The 21,948-nt window shown below is 41.3% G+C and overlaps 1 protein-coding gene across 1 annotated transcript in view; it reads right to left on the reverse strand.

The window, feature by feature from the left end:
• Ccny (cyclin Y) overlaps nt 1–21,948 on the reverse strand; it is a 104,894-nt gene that overhangs the window by 13,254 nt on the left and 69,692 nt on the right. Inside the window, exons 4-7 of the mRNA XM_051151148.1 lie at nt 18,581–18,681; nt 13,661–13,696; nt 7,873–7,930; nt 7,660–7,779 (exon numbers count right to left, since the gene is read on the reverse strand). Of these exons, the coding sequence (XP_051007105.1) occupies nt 7,660–7,779; nt 7,873–7,930; nt 13,661–13,696; nt 18,581–18,681 (315 nt within the window). The remainder of the gene's footprint in view (nt 1–7,659; nt 7,780–7,872; nt 7,931–13,660; nt 13,697–18,580; nt 18,682–21,948) is intronic.

A 21,948-nucleotide genomic window follows, 5' to 3' on the forward strand; every position in this document is an offset into this window, starting at 1 on the left:
CTTTCCCCCCTTTTATTGCAAACAGATTTTCTCCTAACACACTATATTCTGACTAGCTTTCCCTCCCTTTCCTCCTCCCTCCCAACCTGATCCACTCTGTCTCTTATTAGGAAAAAAAAGAAAAACAAAACAAAACAAAAAACCAAGCTTCTAAGGGATAAGAAAATAAAATATAGTAAACCAAAACAAAAACTAACACAGAGGAAAAAACAAATGGAAAGAAAAGAGTTCCAGAGAAGGCACAAGAAACAGAGAACCACTCATTCGCACATTCAAGAATCCAATAAAAACACTAATCGAGAAGCCATAACTGCATCAGAACACACTTATTTTTAAAACGCTAAAAGGCCCAGTGAGTTTTACTAGAATGAGGCTGGAGGTCACAACTGCAGTAGTGAAAATGCAGCTGATATTGTAAAGACTGCACCTGGCATAAATCCCAAAAGCCAAGGATCAAAATACATTGTGACACAAAGAATGTAAATGCCATAAACCCAGTCATTTAAAAAAAAAAAAATCTATATTCTACACTTGCTCTTAGCCAGTGTCTAAGAAGCCACTGACCTACCGAGTCATTTTCTTTTTAAAAACTGCTGTTGTGTGTATGATGGGTGAGGACATGTGTCACACGGCCGTAAGTGGAAGTCAAGACGGTTTTATGTAATCAGCTCACTTCTTTTACTCTTTTTGTAGGCTACGGGGATAGAACTCAGGTCTCCAGACTTGTACAGCAAGTGCCTCTACTTCTTGAGTTATCTTTCTGGCCGCTACAGAGGGGTTTGTTTTTAAAGATGGGGCCTTACTAGTAGCTCACTGAGGTCCTCCTGACTCCCACTCCCCTAAGTGTAGTTTTCAAGAACTAACCTTCACTGTAATTGTAATCCACATGTGGCTGTTGATATTGCTATTCCTGTGGTAGAAGACACATCACACAGCATTACCCTAATTCCATCATTTCTAATAGATTCTACAGCACTAGGTATGCTCAACATTCTGTGACCATCTTCACCATCAACATGTAGCATTTTCACTGTCCCAAAATGAAACTCTATATTCCTTAAGGGACCCTTCTCTCCAGCCCCTGCAGTTCCTCCCAAGTCCTCCTTCTGTGAACCCAGTAAGCATTATATATTTACACCACTGCATTATGTAATATTGCTCTTCTTGGGCCTGGCTTATTTCGTGCAGCACTGTCTTTGTTTCATCAATCTGTAGCACAATCAGAATTTCCTTTCTTTTCAAGGATGAAAAATACCTTATTGCTCTATTCTGCTTACGGCCAATCTACCAGTAGCCACTTAAGCAGCTTCCTCTGTTGGCTACTGTGAATAGGGCTATCAACACTGCTAAGTCATGTTTTGATCCTTTTGAGTGTAGTTAAGTGGAACTGCCGAACCCTACAGTTATTCTGTTTAACTGATAGAGGAGACACGACACGTCAGTCATACTCCGCTGGGACTCCAATTGTTCTACTCTTGCTCAGCTTTTGTCTATTTTATGAGTTTACAGTAAGAATGGTCATCCTGATGGGTATGAGGTGGTACCTCACTGTGATTCCTATTTGATAAAATGACTTTAAAGTGTTTAAATAAACTTTCAGCTAGATTTTGAAAATGAAACTCAAAAAATACAGATTTTTCTTAAATCAACAGAATCCAGTTTAAGACAAACATAAAACAAACAAACAAACAGGAAGCCTGTGCTTAGGTGGTCATGGGTTGGAAAGATGGCTCAGAGAACCAAATACCCACATCAGGTGGTTTATAACTCCTTCTAACTCTTACCTCCAGGGGTTCCAATGCCTTTGGCTTTTACACACACACACACACACACACACACACACACACACACACACACACACACACACACACACACACACACATCCTAAGTTAGCTGCCTTTTAGCTTCCCAAGCTAAATTAGACTATTTCAAACTTCTCTTAATCATAAAGCTATTTTTGCAGTTTTTATAATATTCATTTATAAAATGGAACTCCCTATGAGAATAATTTAACTCAGATATTACAATACTCTTAAGAACTTGCTGTATAAAAAGATGAAATCTGCATTTATATATGTGTGTACATATATATTATGTAGAGTAACATATATGTGTGTGTGTGTGTGTGTGTGTGTGTGTATATATCTATCTTGCATACGGTATTTGTATAATCTTAAATATTTACAAAATGTAAAAAAGCCACATGTAGAAAAGAAAATGTTTAACACATGAAGTACAGATTATATTGTTTATATGGCAAGTCTCCTAAGTAGGATAGAGAATTTCTTAAAGGAAAACCCACACCAGATATGACACTGGGGCCCTTGGGAGAGGCTCCATCTTGGCAAGTCCTCAAGAATCAGGACAGTAGCATGGGCTGGCAGGTGTACTAGATGAAATGAAAGGGTAGGATGTCAGGCAGCACCTGACATAGACTGAATTGACACCAGACCACAGAAACCGGATAGTTGAATGAGGGAATTTACCCACCCATCAGTGTCTAGGTAGAGATCCCAGTGGAGGCACTATGCTAATCCTGGGCCTCCAAGTGGCAGCACTGACTGATAAAGACCAGAGAGGGGCTTGGGCAGTACCACTGACTAGAAGTAGCAACTGGAAGAAAAATTATGAATCAGGTTGAACAGAGAAGCAGTTTTAAGGGGGGGGGAGGTACCATCTAGATATAGTCCAGATACTGGCCCCACGTTGGGCACCAGATGTTGGCTCTGTTTCTTAACAATTAAACTTTATTATACAACCCAACTAGCTTACACAAGAACGAAAAAAGGTTAAAGGGACAAAAGTGTGAACCTTCCAGTATCCATTTCACGGGACGGGTCCTTAGGTGTCTCTCTGGCCCACGTGCTGGTCCAGCCTGTTCGCTGCTCCACACGTGCTCAAGCCCGGGCTGAACCTGTTGCTCTCTCCTCCCCACCTGCCTGAGTCACGTGGGAAGGGCGGTCTCCTTCTCCCATAGAGGGTCAATTAGAAAAACAATAGCCCAAGTGGGCTAAGTACCCAAGAAGAGAAGGGGATTTCCGTCTCTCATAGAGACCACCAAAAATTAAAGTCAACAGCTCAGTGTAAATGACAGGAAAGCGGTTAAAAGTGTAGGCTGAGGAGGAAGTGAGGGTAGAAAAGGGAAAAGGAGAAACTTCCTTCTGGAAGGAAAAGCTTGGCTGCTTGAGGAAATCACAAATCAGTGAGGCAGGGTGCCTGGACCAGCTCCTCCAATAGCATCTCCTGCCGGAGCCAGATACAAGATTGTTCTACTCCAAAGTGTTGAGAAATCGAGGGCTCGCCTCTCACTGAAACAAGCTTTGCAAGGTATGTACAGAGTAAGACAGAGCAACAGCTGCCCTGGTTCCAAAGACTGCTGCTCTATTTTCATTGATTCACTAATAAATACTAATTTTTAAGATCTTGTAGATGTAGATTCTAAAAGATACTGTCTGATACCATGTGTTGTGCAGGATGGACCAGGACACACACTGAATATAAAGGAAAAACTGTTAAGAAAACAAACTAGTATCTTTCTGTTTGTTCGAGACAGGGTTTCACTGTATAGTCCATAATGCCCTGGAATATACCACACAACGCAGGCCAAACTTGTGACCCTCACGTTTGCACTTCCTCAGTTCTGGAGTACAGGCACAGTGGTGTGCCACCACCCTCAGCAAGAACTAACATTTCAGATTGCAAAGATTCAGTTAATTGAGTTAAGAGACCCCAGACTTATTGAAGAGATAAAAATTTGGACATATCTCAGTATAACTTAAGTCTTTTCATTCTCTTTTCCTACAACAAATCCTAAATTCCTAATGACAGAGTGGTACTCCCAAAATGTCTGGCTTTTTTTGTGTTTGTGTGGTATGGTTTGGTTCGGTTTTTCAAGACAGGGTTTCTCTATGTAGCCCTACCTGTCACTTTGTAGACCAGGCTGGCCTCAAACTCACATGCCTCGGCCTCCCTGAGTGCTGGGATTACAGGTGTGCGCCACCATACCTGGAAAAATGTCTGTTTTTTAATATATTCTTTATCCTACATGACACATCCATGGACGGCATCCACTTAAAACTGTGAGCACCATCAGTGCCACAGCAATAATCCATGGACTTTAAGTGCAAAGAGACGGAGCAGGAAGCTAGTGGGGAAATTACCACATGCATGATGGCACTGAGGAAAGAACTGACGTAGAGAGGAAGCTGAAGCCGTGTGGTGTTGAGGGACAGCTCAAAGTGGCAAAGAACACATTCTTTTGCATTACCTTAAGAATCAAAGGCCAAGCACTCGGGAGGCAGAGGCAGGCGGATCGCTGTGAGTTCAAAGCCAGCCTGGTCTACAAAGTGAGTCCAGGATGGCCAAGGCTACACAGAGAAACCCTGTCTTGAAAAACCAAAAAAAAAAAAAAAAAAAAAAAAAAAAGAATCAAAGGCCATCTAGGGAAATCCGGAGGCAGGGCACAGACTGCTCTATGAAAATCTGTGTCTAACTCTGAGGGTTTGTCACAAGGATGAGAGCCTGCTGTTAACTGTACAAATGAAAGTTACTCAAGAGCTCAGTAACAACCTCTGGATAGCTCAGTTTTAAACCGCATTTATCATACTGGAGCATTAGCAGTGAGGTAATGCTTTAGACCATGATTTTTTTTTTTTTTTTTTTTTGTATAAAATAAATAAATGGGCAGGGCCAGGCTGACTTTCAGCTGGGCATACTAGGGAACTTCAGGTTGTATTTTCCCAAATCTTGACAACAGACTCTTCCCATTCTCTATAGGATAAGTCATTTGAAACTATAATGAAAGCAGAAAGCAACAACCTCCCACATCTCAGTAACAACTTCTGTACACATGAGCTGGGCACACCTCTGCAATGAAATAATTTCTATTGGCACAGACAGAAAAGTGGCTATGAAATTGTATTTTGAACTAAAATTACCTTAGTTGATGGACACTTATAGCACACTAGGTGTTGCCTGTTAAAAGAGCCAATATGATTTATCATATGCTATTGATATCCTCTTGAGGGCTTCCTGAAGGAAGGAGATATTGAAGCATGTTACATGGGAGGAAAGCAGCTGTTATCCCACAGGAGATAATTACAGTGAACACTTCTTACTGGCAGGTGATTCAGCAGAAGTTGACAGTAATACCATATTTTTTGGGGAGTTCCTATTGGTGTATTCTAATTCTATGCTAAATAACATCTAACTGATTTTCGTCATGTTATTTCTAGGCATCAGTGTACTAACAGGACACTGTTCAATTAAAATTTCACATTATATTCACATGAAAGACTGTCCTAAGGAATCTCTAGACAGCACAGGTTAGTGCCAATTGTAAATTTACAGAGTACTCGGTTGACTGCAGACAAAAAAAAAAAAAAAAAAAGATGTTCTCAAAGGCATTTGGGGGTAGGAGATTAAAGGCTAACTCACCAAAGGACATACATAAACAGGACTCCAACAATGATGAAATTATTCCAATCTGAATTTTTAAATTTTTATCAGGTCAGGGGTATGGCCTGAATCCAAACAATACACAATTTGTTTGTTTTTTCGAGACAGGGTTTTTCTGTGTAGCCTTGGCTGTCCTGGACTCGCTTTGTAGATCCGCCTGCCTCTGCCTCCCGAGTGCTGGGATTAAAGGCATGCACCACCACGCCCAACTTGGGTATTAATCTGTAGTCTTACAGCTATTTGATTTAGCCAATCAGAGATGACTCCAATATGACCTAGGGAAGAGTCTAAAATCAAGCCAGCAAACGGAGTTGACAGCTTCATTCCATTCCCAATTATATTTTTATTTCAGATGCTATCATGTGTCCTTTAGGGCATGAACATGATCATGCAAATACTGAGCACTCAACAATGCTCTACAGATTCTAACCTGTGGCCAATGAATTATTTTAAGGGAATAATTGTAGCTTCCTGTTTTAAATTTTCTGTAATTTTTCCATTTGGATTTTTAGTACTTGATGCCACAGAATTGTTCAACAGACATCCAGAGTGGCAGTAAGTCTTAGATTCAATCCTCATCACTGTAGCATTGTGTCTTCCCATCTCTCTCTTTTGCCCTTCCTTCCTAGGACTTCTGTGTTGCCTACACTAGCCTTGAACTCCAGGGCACAAGTGATTCGCCTGCCTCTGCCTCCCAAGTACCTGGAACTTTAGGTGCATGCCACCATATCGAGATAAATTTGTTTTTTAACGTTCATGGTACTTTATTATAATACAAAGTCCTTGAAGGTTTCCTACAGTAAAAATAGAAACTGGCTTTATTTGCCTTGGTGCTTCTACTAAAAACTGAGTGAGAAAGCACTCCTGTTAGTGAATTTGATTCCATCTGTGCTTTCAACACCAGAAAACCCCTCCCTACATTTCTGTGTAGCCAAGCATGACAGGGTGCAAGCCTGCGCACGCGCACACACACACACACACATCCCTACCTTAGTATCTGTAATCAGAGCAACACTATCTTTTGCTTTTTAAGAGTAGGTCTTTACAACCCTGGAGAAGGTCCCAATTTACTGTATATTGTGGTGTATAAAGTAAAGAGTGAACACAAACAGGCCTAAGGTTTGTCCTTAGAAGGGGACTGCGTCTACGACTAGCCGACAGTTGGCCTGGGTGAACTCAGAGCAGGCAGAGAACAGAAGGAGAAAGATAAAGAGGACTGAGATGATCAATTCACAACATTGGTATTTTTATGTCATAAACAGAAATGTCACAGTGAAACCCACTAATCTGTGTTATAACTGTTTACATTAATAACTCAAACTTTTCTTACAGCATACATTTTACCATTAATCTCATCAATGAGATTTTTCAGCCCTTCCAGAACCTATCAACCCTGCTGCACATTTTCCATTTTGTAAGACAAACTCTTGCTAGGAAACAGAATGTATATACTCCCCAGTTTGATGTTAGGCCCTATGGTCATTCTGGATCAGTAAGGATTACCTGAACAGGTCTCACGCTGTGGGCAGAAAGAAGGCAGTAAGGAACCATGAACCGACACACACGAGCAAATGGCTTACTACTGAGTCAGCCCAGGCCCTAAAGCCACAAAAGCTCATTGTGGAGAGAGCAGAACAGCCTTCTGTGGGTTTTCTGTTAGACAACAATCTCCCCAGAACTAGGGAGCAAGTCTGTTCTCCAGGAATGTGTGGTCACAGGCAAAGCTCACTTCTCATGTGAGTGACATGCAGTGTAAAGATCAGAGATAATGAGGTTACACTCTTAAAACTTCACAAACAACACAGATCTAGGCAGTTCATTAAGTTTTAAACTGGATGTCCTAAGACACTTATACAAAACAAATCAGAAGATAGTCACAGTCACACTTCCTGTATCTAGGTCATGGATGTACATACTTTATTGACATTTCACATGGCTTGGATGTATTTGTCAGTAAGATTGTAGTGGGAACAAATGGAACCCAGACTCTGGTCAAGGATGTTCTTGGTCCATGCTACCCTGCATTAGGCCTGCTGGATGCACCTGCATTGAAAGCTGCAGCACTCAGAGCACTCACTGGCTGTGAGTGGGACTTCACACATGACTCCACACTCTCTTGAGACTTTCATCCTCTACTCTCACAGAAACCCCCACAACGTTCCCCAGGGTTACCTAATAAAAGTCTCTGCTGCTCAAACTCACCAGGGTGACAATGGCACATTCAGCTGTCAACTGAGCAGCACTGAACAGTGTCCGAACAAACCGGTAAATCTGTTTCTGCTCTGGGTTATGTTTGTCATAATCTGGTGGCACTTCGGATTTCTAGGAAAAAAATAAGTTTTCAGATGACTACCACCTGACAGGAGCAAGTGACAGCTAACTAAAGCATCCCATGGAACACAAGGTGGTCATTACCGAAAGAGGGTGGAGGTTTTCATCAAAAATATCTAGGAGCATCCTTCCATCTGGGTCCCTGGTGAGGAAAGCAGTGGAAATGAAAGGTTAACTTTCTTCAGAATAAACGCTACACAAAAATGAAACAAACACATTTCAATTCAATTGTAGTTTACGAGACCGAAACTGCTAAATGTAGACACTGCTGGCTGTTTGTCAATAATAAGGCATTTTCCCTCAGGTACAGTATTTAATCATTTTTTGTTGAAGAGTCCACAAAGATTAATAACTCTAGGTGAATTAAGCAAAAATGTAGATTTTAAGTTTCTAACATTCTCATTACTTTATATGTTAACTACTTACAGAGTAATAGGTTTCATCTTGACATCATCACGCGGGCTTCTCTTCCACACTTCCCTTCCCCATGTCTCCTCTCCAACTCTGGCTGCTTGTCTTCCTACCTGAGCCAGTTCTTTATCGTTATTTTCCACTTTTCCTCTCATGCTTTTTAAATGAACCAAACCTAAAATGATCTAATGTTAACAACTTTTGTTTCTGATGTTTGGTAACCATACATTTGGTGACTGACAGGAAGCAGTCTGGAGGAAAGGGGACATGCAGCAGGCCATGGGGATCAGCCTTAAATTGTCACAATACACACTGACAATTCTAGCAACAAAAGCAGTGATTCTGAGACATTCTAGCAGCACTCACCTGAACTGAGTCATGTGACTGCACTTCAGCGTTTGTCCTACACACACACTACGCTCACTGTAACCTACCACGCCAAACTATCCCAAGGAAACTGCCCGAAAATCCCAAGCTGGGACTTGAGACCCCTGGATGTTATGAACTGCATGTTTTACTGTACAAAGGTATCTGGCCTTATAGAAGCAAAATGGTTTTATTATGAAAAATAAAGTAACTTTAGTAGTTTTCTCCTGTCATTTCTCACCACAGAAGCATCAAAACTAACATTTCTAAACTATATTGTTAGAATATTTGATCTTTAAAAAGGCAGCTGAGTTGCTGACTTCGGTTTTGTAAACTATCACTCAGTAAATTCTGTATGAGAAAGAACAGAATTTCCAGCAACTTCTAAAATGGCCCTAAACATACTTCTGCCATTTTGTATTAGTTATGTATAAGAAGCAGCATTAAAAATTATAAGTATCAAATATTTAGCTAAGACTTCTTTATGTAAAAATAAACAAGCACATACATCTCATCAGTATGCAAATTTGTTTTTCTTTTTAATAAATAGTAAAATTACACTTTACACTGTAGTAACTTCTGATATTAGCGTATGTTAGGTCTGTCTAATTTATAAACCAATACAGAAGTCTCATGAATGGAACAATGTTTAGAAGCACTGGGTCATACAGTAGGCAAGGCTGCCAGCCACGGGTTTAGCAAATAGGGATGTGGCCTCTGGTCCACACTGCACCTTAGACTGATGACATCAGTTCTATAGTACTTTGGGCTGCTAGCCTCAGGATAATACAATGCTTTCGGCTATTGGTGTGTAGTCCACACAGCATGTTGGGCTGTTTTCTGATCTTACAGTGCCTTGAGCTCTTGGTCTAAACAGTGTCTTAGGCTACTGGCCTGTGGTCCGCATAACACTTTGGATTACAATTGGCACGTTGTCTATATAGAAGCTTGAGCTGATGGCTTCAGGTGTATAGGACTTTGAGCTACTGGTTTCTGGTGTACAAAGTGCTTTGAGATGTTGGCTTTTCATCTGTATGGTGCTGACCTCTAGTCCACACAGACCCTTGAGCTGGAAACTTCTAGTCTTTTCAAAACTACAGGATACAGGTACTATGGTCTGCACATCATTTTGGGCTTTATGACTCTTACCTACACAGTGCTTTGAGATGTTAGACTCTGGTCTATTTGATGCTCTGGGCTGCTGGCCTCTACAGAGAGCATCTCACCTCATCAGTGACAGATCTACTTACATTCAACTGCTTAATGTAATTTGAACTTTGTCCACAAATTTAATTTAAAAGCCACAATTGTAAACAAATCCTACTTTGTTTTTTTACTGAAGTGATAAAACACTAAAAATGCTTTCAAGAGAAAAGGGTCCTTTGGCTTGCATGTACTGATCACTGAAAGAAGTTGAGGCAAAAATTCAAGGAACCTGGAGGCACAAGCTGAAGTAGAGACCATGGACGAATGCTGCTACTGGCTTGCTCCTAATGGCTTGCCTAATTTGACCTTTTTTTTTTTTTTTTTTAAATATAACCTATGACTACCTGCCCAGGGGTAGAAATGCCCACAGCCAGATGGGCTCTCCGAAATCAACCCTCAGTCAAGAAAATGCCCTCACAGACCTGCCAACAGGCTAATAATCTGATGGAGACATTTTCTCAGTTGAGATCCTGTCTTAGCAGATGACTCTAGTTATGTTAAAAGTTTACAAAACTGTCAAAGAAACAAACAACCCTAAAGTGATTTTCAGGTAATACAACATAATTTCTAGTTTGTGTTTAAGGTTTAGTCTTAGCTTGAGAACAGTAAGAACAAGCTTACTGACTTACACCTAAATAAAACTATCATATTAAACATTCCAATTTCTGCTTTATAAATTTAGCATCTCTGTAAAACAGGCCAGTGTCCATTTGAGCATGGGTCATAGGAACTGATCAAAAAATTCAGAGCATCTCTACCTGTGCCCTATGACTGTTCACAAAAGCCGATCAGCAAGGATATAGGCAAAGCCAGGCTGGGGGATGCTGGTGGTGGGCTCAGTCCTACCGTGGAACGTGAAAGCAGAAAGTTCCTCCTGTGTGCTCCTGGCTGCACTGCCTCTGACCATGTCCCTAGCTACTAAGAGTAGTCAGCAGATTCCTTCACCTTCCCTACAGCAAGACCCTCAAAAGCCTAACAAGCAATACACTTCCTCAGACTACCAAGAGTGCTGTTCAATTTTTCCTCATGAATGGGAACCCTTAAAAACCATATAGTATGCCAGAGAAACATTTACCACAGTAATGTAGGAAAATAGATTAAGAATATAAATGAAAAAAGGTGGGGAATGTAGCTCAGCTGGTAGCTTCTGCCTAATAAGAATGAAGTCTGAGGTTTGAGCCACAGCATGGCATAAGGCAGGTGTGGTGGTATAGCCCTGTAATCTACGTATCTGAGGATGGCCATAAGTTCAAGACCATCCTTGATTACACAGTAAGCTTGAGGCGAGCCTGAGATACCTAAGATCCAACACAAAAAAAAAGAGGCAGAGAACAGAAAATAAGGAAGGAAAAGATTAAGAACTTAAGCCAAGGTGACTGAGAACATTTAATGAATTCTCTTAAAATCGGACTGTTTCCTTCTCCATCATACCTCACTTTGTATCTCATGAGAACAGTACTCCATCTATCCAGTTGGCAGCTGCATGGCTAGTGCTAACTGGCTGTCTACAGTCTCTGACAAAGCCTTCAGACAAGATGCTTGCTCTGCACCGGCAGAGAGGTGCAGGCTTCCACCTCCAGACTAATCAGATTAAGCCTATCGTTTTTCCACTTCCACTTAGCTTTGTTTGGTTTATCAAGATTCATCTACAAGAGCAGAGGGATTAAAACATATGGGTAGTGGGCTGGATTTAACTCAAAATTTCCCAATTGATTAGTTGTACAGTCTTAAGGCATTACTGAATCTCTCTGTGGTATAGCACCCACAGACTAGTGCTTAGTCGTTAGGAAGTGGCACTCCTTGATAGGAATTAGGAAGTGTGGCCTTGTTGGAGGAAATGTGTTACTAGGAGTGGTCTACAGGCTTCAAATGCTCAACCCAGACCCAAAAACTCTTTATCTTCCTGCTGCTGCCAATCCTGATGTAGAACTCTCAATCTCCAGCACCTTGTCTGCCTGTGTGCCACCATACTTCCTGCAATGATGACAATGGACTAAACCTTTGAATGTAAGTAAGCCCCAATTAAATGCTTTCTTTTTAAAGAGCTGTTGTGGTCATGGCATCTTTTCACAGCAACAGATCACTGACTAAGAGAGTCTCTGTGCCTCAATTTCCTAATCTGTAAAATGTAGATGATAAATTAACACTTCTCAAATCTGTTATTAAAACTAAAAGTTCATGCAAAGACTGACAAGGGAAGCCTGAGCAAGTACTTAATAAAGCTGTCTGTTAACATTTATAACTAAACTGACTTTGGGGTGTACTTCGCTGGCAGAGGGCAGGCTCAATATCCATGGAACTCTTAGCCCAATTCTTGGCACCAAAACAAGAACCAAGAAATCTCTTAAAGAAGCTAGTAAAAAGTTGGCTTAAAAGCACATCCGTGCCTCACTATTGGTCTTACATGTAACTTTGGCTTTAGTGTTTTCAAATTTTGAACTTATACGACAGAAATGACAGGAAAAATCTGCACTACTGATGTTATCCTTGCTTAGGTGCAAAAGGTGTTCTACTTACAGTTCTTACACCTAAAACTCTTAGAAGCCACAATGCACAACAATCACAGTTATGGCACAGGAACAGTCCACTCCAGTGAACACCTTCCAGGTGCTTGCTGCTCCTAAGAAGCTGCCTGGCATTGCATGGCCTCACAACTCTCTCCTCATATATGAACAGCCTGAGTTGTTACAGCGGCCAATGGTGGAGAGCTGGCTTGCTGTTTGGAGGCCCTTCCTGTTCCCAGACTAGTTTTGTAAGTAGTATTATGTCTATAAACACACCACATTAATCACTGAAATATGCTGGTGCCTATAAGACCTTTGCACCTATGAAAATTAAGATGGTGTTTTGGAAAAGCCCAATAAAAGGAAATCATTGAAATGAAGTTTGGTACATATTGTAGTCAAAACCTGAAAGATTCTATATTCAGTGCTCTTAGGGATGGCTCGGAAGTGCTCACTAGTAGGGAAAACATGTTTGAAAACGATGAAATACTGATATGGCTTAATGCCCCAGAACTGAATCAGAAGTCTTGGTGCTCAACTGAATTAGCAAATAAATGAGTTATTAATCTTCTTTCAAAATTTATTTTTATTACTTTTCATTATGTGTCTGGCAAGTCTTTACATGTATATGTGCAAATAAGTACAGGCACGTCTGCAGAGGTCAAAGGCATCAGGTGTACTTGGAGCTGGAGTTAGGAGGTTGTGAGCTGTCTAATGTGATTATTGGGAACCAAACTCAGGTCCTCTGCAAGAGCAGTGCACACTCTTAACTACTCAATTTTCTCTCAAGCCCATTTCTTCCTCTTCTTAAAACTGTGTGTTACCTGTGTGAGAGTATGCCCAGATGTGGAGGTGCCCCACAGGGGCCAGAAGAGAGAGCATTGTATCCCTTCGAGCTGAAATTATAGGTATTTTTGAGCTGCACAATATAGGTGCTAGGAGCCAAACTCTGGTCTGAACAGCAAGAACTCATTTCTTTAACTTATCTCTACAGATCCCCCTTAAATACTTAAGGTAGATTTTTAAATCCAGTTTTACCCGACTTCAAATTAACAGAACCATTACAAGATGTACTTTAATCAGGAAGAGCTCCTACTAAGTTCTGTTTTGCATGTCAAAATTTCCAACTGAACTCAAACTAAATGTAACATTTTATAAAACACACGATGCTTAGTTAAGTCACACAGAAAATAAGCAGCAAAGAGCAATGAGGCTTTTCAAGAAGTCTGCTCCATGTGGTGTGCCTGGTCCAGATGTAGCGCAGCTCTCGCCTGGCACTCCGCTGCACTGACCTTTGCAAGGTCTATGGAAACGTGAGTTAAGAGTATAAAGCCAAAAGTTACAGCACAGAAAGAGCACAACAAGACAATGTGGTGTCCACATACCTGTTTTTGATGTGATAATATATCGCAAGAGCTACGCTGTAAAATAAAACACAGGAATTCAACGTTCTGTAGCACACTCAGCAGTTCATGTACTAGGCATTATCAGGAAGAGAGCACTAATCTCAATTAAATGCCCCACTTCATCCAGAGTGCTGATCAGATTATACTCCGCAGTAAGTCACTCTGGGAATCACTCCCAGGAATGTTAAGATTATTTTTGCAAACAATAGAGTAACAGGGGACTTACAGCTTTTCTCTCAGATTTTAAGCTGCTCCACTTTTAAAATGCAGGTACTACATAAAAGTGCTACAAATTAAGCATATTTAGGAATCTCTAATTCATGTCGTACTTTATTAGTAAATTACTAGTCACCCCCACCCCAAAACTATCAGAAAGAATAACGAGTAGCACAAACAGTGACTGCTGTTCCTCTCACACATCGTTTTGGCAAGCTGTGCCGCACAGCCACCCACTTCCCAAAATGATGCTGTGACTTACCAGAAGCACTATTTAAAAGCTGTCTAAACTTTTAAAATATCTGAATACAATGAACATTCATTCTCAATTTTCTTTTCTAATGTAAAATATAATACATTCACCACAGAAATTTTTTAAAACTTAGAAAGCATAAAGAATAATCTGAGTTGAGATGTAGTTCAGCGGCAGAGTGCTTGCCTCCCTGTGTTTGATTCCCAGTACTAGGGGGAAAACATTAAAATAAAATTATCTTTTAGCCAAGAACGGTGAGTAACAGTTATAATCCTATCACTCTGTGAGCAGGAGAATGGAGAGCTTGAGGGAAGGTACATAAAAAGAATATGTCACAGAACAATCAATCTCTTTGACCCCAGATACCTACCATCCGTTTGAAATATAGTTATTATTTCTACTTACACGTGTGTGAACAGAGGGGGTAGCATCCTATGCTTAGATAGCCATGTTATTGCTTTTTTTAACCTTAGGAAATATTCCTAATAAATATGATTTGAAAAGTTGCTAGCTATATTTCATAATTTAATTGTTGAAGAGTTACTCAATCAGTCTGTGACTTAATATTTAAATTATATGTAATATTCAGTAATTAATTTACACCATAATAAACAGTCTCACAAATATCTGTGCAATCTATGGTTATATTATTTCTATAGGAAAGCACACAACAATGGAATTAGTTGGTAGTTTGTGGCTCCCAACACAACAGCAAGTATCTCTGCAGGAGAATGAACACTGTGCTCCCTACCAGTGTCCTTTCACTTCAGATTCACTGACACTCACCTTGAAACTTTGATTAAAAACCTTTTCCTTCTGAAAAGAAAATGGCATAGCTTTGATCATGATCAAGCTGACCTTTAAAAAAAATTTTTTAATTGTCTTTATACTCTTTTTATCTTACTTTAAAATGTAGAAAAATGCCTTCAAATTATTTTCTTTGCCTTTAAAAACAATCAATGGCAGGATGGCAATGTGTTCTGGATCACAGAAAACAGAAACAGCTCTTCAGGAAACCACCAGAGGTAAAGATGATAGGAGGAGTAACAACAGAAACCAAAACCAGCTCTGAGACCAGCAAGAAGCTTGGCTGTGTACTGGATTCACTATGACTGAACCAGAACAGACTCTGGCACAGGCTCCTATTATGCCTCTTCGCAGACCCAGTGAATTACATGAGGGGTGAGGATCAGGACCAAGGGGTAAAACAGGGCCTTCCTCCTAAAATCTCTAAGGCAACAGAGCTGATGAGGGGGTCCTATGACTAAAGTAAAATGGCTTCAGAGCTCAGGTAATAGTAATGTTTTCAGAGTATCTTCCCATATATTCACAGAGCCTGTATTCTAAATGAGTTATTTCAGATTTGGACTGTAGATCAGGGTATCTAACCTGTACAAGATTTGTGTCCTTTTCCTCTACTGTATCATCTTTACAGAAAAAGGAAATACTGCTTATTTATCAGATTTGTGCCCGTTTCCTCCAGTATATCGTCTTTATAGAAAGGGGAAATACTGCTTATTCATCAAGTAGTTACAATGTGATAACATTCACCACATAAGGGTTTAGCGGAATCTAGCTAAAAGCTTGGACACTATGCTTCTCATGAGGGCACGTGGAACTAAAGACACAGGTCAAATAAAACAGATTTGTAACAGCAGCCACCATACCTGCCTTCTTAGCCAGAGCTGTTATGAGCAGAGCAGATGGCAATCCAACAGTCAATCAAAAAACATCTGTCCTAAGGGACCAGGAACAGTGGGGTACATGGACTCCCTAGGTTCCCCCTATTCCTCTTGAGCCACCACTTTTCCCTGTTCTAGGATGTAGTGCAGGGAGCTGGCTGTGGAAACTGGGGACTCTAGCTCTACCAGATTTGGCATTAAAAGCTAAGATAGGGATATTCCAAGTTTTCAAAGTAAGAACTGTATTCACTGGAAGCACCAGGTCACCTTTCACTCTTCCAACTGTCATATGCACCCTAATTCTCTATCTAGTTGATTCCCCAGCAGGGTTCATCTTTCTACTTCTCCCACTGTTGGTCTCATCCCCTAAACCTCTAGTCATCCTGTCTCTGGCACAATTTGTAAACCCTCTTGTCAACTTGAACAAGCCCCAATTTACAGAGGTATTGTCACTCCAAAATAGCTTATGAATCAGTGCTTTAGAACTCAAGTGTACTCTCTCATAGAAACAGCAGCTGCTTTAGAAAATACACATTCTGCCACAGATATTCAGAAATGTCTCCAACAGAACTCAGCTAATCTTAATGGTCTATCAATTTAATGACACTGATGAGGTAAGAGGGTCTTGGGCTTATGGAGATGGAGAATCAGAATAGGGAATAGGATGCTCCTTCCTGGCAGGTGAGGGTAAGGGTTAGAGCAGTGGTGGGTGGGGCTGGCGCCTGCTGCTTTGTCTGCCTACCCTCTTTGCTTCCCCTCTCCCCTCTGAGTGCCTCTCTTACAGTGCAGAATGACTGGCTGAAGAAATCATCAGGCCAACTACGTACTGCCTCTAGTTTTTTAGTACTTTGTACTAGGTCATATAAACAAGTGTGAGATGCTGGTTCCTGCAGAGGATTCTAACAGTTCAACTAGTTCCCAGCATCCATTTCAAATAAGGATAATAACCTCCAAGAAGTGGCTTCAAGGTTCAGTTTTATAAGCCCAGACAGATGCATCCAGAATGTACGTTTCACAACACAAAGCCTCCAGGTGCCTCCCAGGGGTGCTTTATGTGAGCCCACAACCATAACCAAGTATCTGCACCTCTCAGCCATGCCACCTGGTTTTTCCATCAGGTTCCTAGTATCATAACCAGTGGTTATATTAAGTCACCTAAGGGCTGAAGGGGGAGAACCTGGTCAGGTCTCTCTGTGAACTTGAAGAACTCCTGCGACCTTGGACATACTCCACCCTTCTCTCTCATCTCTACCCTGCTACTGGGAAGAAGATCAAGGTTTCAATGGAAGCTGGTAACTTTCACTCCAGGCTCTTCAGAGTTTGAGCAGCTGTCAAGGACCATAGGACACAAAGATCTTCAGGCCTTTTCACTTGGCTCCACAAGCACTACGTACTTGTAAAAGCTTCCGTACTGTCCATCTCCTAGCAGCAAGCTCCATCCTAAGAAGTGAATGGGTTAGGTGAGGTCACTCAGATAATTTCACTACGTGTATATGTGATGTACCTCTTCCCAGTTTCCCCATGCTGGGGCAATAAGGAAAAAGAACCTTGTGTGATAAAGCATATATACCTAAGTGGCCTCCGTTTGCCCCTTACAGGATGGGGACATTGACTGACCATGCAAGCTAGTTAGCATCCTCAATGCCTGAACTGAGGGAGTGATTATTACATATAATCCTAAACGGTACCTCCAAATCAGAAAACTTGGTCCATGAAAAAGGAACATTTCATAGGGAGCAATTTTAGTATTTCAGGCACTAATATGGGTTGTTATTAGATGTATACTTTCTAAAGCAAGCAGATATAAAATGTCCCAGATTTTCAGTCAAGATGTTGAATCCAGGCTGTAATATAAAAGTTCTCTGAGAGCCCTGCTAGAGGTGGCTGCTGTCACTGTGCTAAAGAGGACAGGAGAGTACAGAGAAAACCAGTGTTTTCTTTCTCTTTACATGAGAAAAGTGACCCTTAAGACTCCCTCTACTTCCCTCCTATCTCATTTACAAGTCAAAATACCATTGGCACTGTGCAGGGATGGCTTCAGTCAAAGCTCAAAGGGCAAAATTGTACACCACACATACAAATCAATGGACATATTTTAGGTCATCAATATTTAAAATAAAGTAAAATGCCAGTCTCTCTACTTAAGTAGAAACATGCACAAATACCCTGAATAGCTCACATCTTTGCTACCTCAGCCACTTTTAAAAGAGGAATCCTCAAGTGTCAGTGGCCTCCATTTTATTACTCCCCCAGGTCCTCTAAACAGCTTGGGGTGAAGTAAGAAGTCTGCATGCCCTGAAGCCTAGAGAGATGGCTCAGAGGTTAGATGCACAGCCCACTCTTCTAGAGGACCCAAAGTGCAATTCCAATCACCCCCATGGCAGTTCATTACACTCTATAACTCTAGTCCCAGGGGGCCCGGGGACCCTCTTCTGGCCTCCAAGGGCACTGTATTTACATGGTGCACAAACATACGCAAATACCCAAATATATAAATACCCAAATATATAAAACAAAAATAAATTAAAAAGATATCTTGCCAGACATAATGGCCAATGTTTTTAATTCCAGAACTTACGGGCAGAGAAAGGAAGATCTATGTGAGTTTGAGGCCAGCCTGGTCTACAGAGGGCGTTCCAGGACAGCTAAGTCCAGAGAGATGCTGTCACCAAACATTACCACAAAACAAACAAACAACCCCAAACAATCCCCAAAACTCAAAAACACAGAGGACATCTGCACACCCACCATTTGATGGTGTACTTGAGGTTTGGCTGACTGACTGTGCTGTCATCTAAGAAGATGGTGGAGCAGGAGCTATACTTCCTTGATGTCTGGCCTGGAGGATGCTAGAAAACAAGATGACAACAGTTATACAAGACATAGATTCTGCCAAGCATTATGTGCCAGCTCATTTTGTTAACCTGACATAAACTGGAGTCACTTGGAGAGTAGGAACCTCAGTTGAGGAAGTGCCCCCGCCAGACTGACCAGTAGGAATGTGTTTGGGCATTTTCTTGGTTGGTGATTGATGTTGGGAGGGTGCACCAAATTGTGGGCAGTGCTTGCTACCCTTGGGCTGGTGGTCTTGGGTGCTATAAGAAAGCACACTCAACAAGGCAAGAGAAGCAAGTCTGTAAGCAGCATTCCTCCATGGCCTCTGGTTCCTGCCCACCAGGAGGGACTATGATTAAGACATTTAGGCTGAAATAAACCCTTTCCTCCCCAAGCTACTTTTGGTCATGGTGTTTTATCGCAGTAACAGAAACTCAAACTAGGACTCAACACTGCTCCTGCATCTGAGATCAGACAACAAAGAAACCATATCATAGCAAGAGCTTGCCCATACTGCTAACAGAGCAGAGGACTGGACCACATTGAGAGGTGTCTTTTTCTTCCATGCTAAGTCACCAGCACTTCTAGTCCTCACTTTCTTTATGGGGACCACAGAAAACCTGAAGCATGCAGTGTACATTTGGTGAACACACGGAGAAGATGGCATCTTAGTCTTACACAGTAAATCAAGTTGAGAATCCACTGTACCCATTTCTCTGTTCAGTCCAGATCAATTAATAACCTCTTGGCTAACATGTTTAAACTCATAAATGGAAGTGTTCCTCTTTTAGACACATTGCACCCTGAAACAGGAGACTGTGGTTTTTTAGTGACTGCACAAGTTTTAGTTCTGTGGAGAACTTGAGCAAGCAAGCAGCTTCTGGACAGGTGACACAAACTTTACAACGATGACAGCTAACTGAGTACTAAAGAAAAATTGTTCAGATGTTTGGGAACTGGGGTTAGTAGATTTCCATCTGAATAATTCTGGGTTAGTAAGAAAAGAAAAAAAGAAAATGAAACCATGTAAACAAGATTCCTTATTGCCTGACACTATTTTGACAGGCAAGTACCACTTTCAGCAGCCTAAACCAAATCCCTTAATCCATCACAGAATCATCTGCCTGACTTGTCTACTTTCAGCAAAACCCCTGGGCTACAAAGTACCTGAACTAAGGCCCAGATGTCTGCTCAGCATGATCACATCTGCTTCCTAGATGTAGGTTCCTAAACAGTAAACTATTAAAAATCGTCAGCTTCCTGAGAAATACATAAAAAATGCTAAAGGCACAGATTTCTCAATGAGAACACTTACAACTTAGTATTTTAGGTGTCTGATTCCTTAAAATAGTACTAGAAGGCACCACTAGTTGCAGTACTACGGAGCATTTTTGCAAGCAGCTGCAAAGTTCAGTTTAGGATTCCAACATTATGTTTACCATGGCATTTCAGGTTGATCGGATAATCAACATCCTCCTTACGGCATCTTGGGATGATACTAAAAGCAATTGTCTTATACTAATAACATTGAAATCATATATTAAGAAATATGAAAAATGGAGAAAAGCCATCCTTATGACATTTCATGCTGTGGGTACAATCTACTGCCCCCACTGCATCAATAGAGTCTGACATAAACTCAGCAATCTATTACCATGATAATCAATGTTTTAGAGACAAGTTATAATGGCAGCAATTCAGACAAAGGACAGAGAGAACAGTATTTTACTTCTAAATCTTGTGGGGTTTCAACTATTTCCTCAGATAAATTCCTTGAAGACAAGGCATGATGCATGAACTGCGAAAGCCTGGAGATGAGGGTAGTGTGCGACACTGCCGCAATGAACACAGCCTGAAAGCCCCCCCCCCCCGCCCCGCGCACCCCTTTCCTCTATCAAGTCTGTGGGCAGACCAAGGAGGGGGATCAAAGGGCAGCTTAAGTCTTTCACAAAAGTATCAGTCCTGGCCTGGGGTGGCCCAGCTTAGGGCTGAAATACCTTCTTCTAAGGTGCCAACCCCATGCCGAAAGCCGTAATTTCTATGACTAGTCCCCCTCCACCTTCAAATTCCAGCTTTTGACCAGATATGAATTTTTCAGTGTCTCATCACTGTAGGTGCCTCAAGCCACTGGTTGAAATTCTCAGAGTGCTAGCTGTCTTTGACCTAAAACCTCATACCATTAAGATGCGGAAAGCAGAAACCTACTAGGAGAGCCTGTGCCAGGGACTGTGTACTGAGCTGTGCCTTTAAGATCACAGCAGGAGGGAAGAAATACCATGGGCCAACATCAAACCACAGTGCCAAAACATAGCCAGCTTTAACTTCCCAATGCCTATCATGGCACCAAAGCACTAGTTGTGTTTACAAGAGTCACAGAACACTCACTTGGGTTCACCAACATTTTAAATGTTATTCAGTATGTTAGATAGTTTTCCACTTCAGCCATGTTTTATTATTGCCCTATGACTCTGAAAACAAAACAGTACATATGCGTGACACAGACTCTCCCTGCAAGGTTCCAATCTGCTGATAAAAAGATGGCAGTAAGAGGCACAACAGACACAAGAATGACAAGCACAGCAAGATATATTCAAGGGTGCAAGAGTGGCAATTCTATCTCGAGGGTAGCCAACAGCAGGCACCTATTTGTACTCATAGCCCATTCAAAAGAAGGGAACTCATCCCGGGCACTATAACCTAACCAACTGCCCACAGTTGGTGAGGCACTGAGCACTAAACCAGTGTAATTTCCAACTCTAGTCTACATATTTATCCTTATATCCACAGATAAGTGTAGCTCTTGCTGATCATCAAAGAAACTTCTTTTCATAGCAGATAGGGCATAACAGAAATCTGGTCAAAACTCTGATATGCAGTGCCCATCTCCAGCTGATCCATCTGCAACATAATCCCTACACCTAAGGCTCAGGAGACATCATGGAAGATGTTCTAGGGAGCAAGACTGTACAAGCCAGAGGACCAAGACATCCGCTGAGGAACAGTGCTTTCTATATAAGACACAGAGTTGCACGCATGAAATCTCAGAAATATGGCCACTTAAACAAGACTTGAAAAATGATGTAACCAGCTGATATCGTAAGGCATAAAAGGAGAAATCTCACAAGTTTCTGCTACACACAATTGATGGATGCTCAGTGAGGGAGTCAATCTTTTCCAGGAATGAGTTCCATGATAGGTTACCTAATCTCAAGTGGCCATCCCTAAACACACACACAAATGAGCAACACTAAACAGATTCAGCAGGTTGCATTTATATGTAA

Source organism: Acomys russatus, chromosome 9 (assembly GCF_903995435.1).
Source record: "Acomys russatus chromosome 9, mAcoRus1.1, whole genome shotgun sequence".
NCBI classification, from domain to species: domain Eukaryota; kingdom Metazoa; phylum Chordata; class Mammalia; order Rodentia; family Muridae; genus Acomys; species Acomys russatus.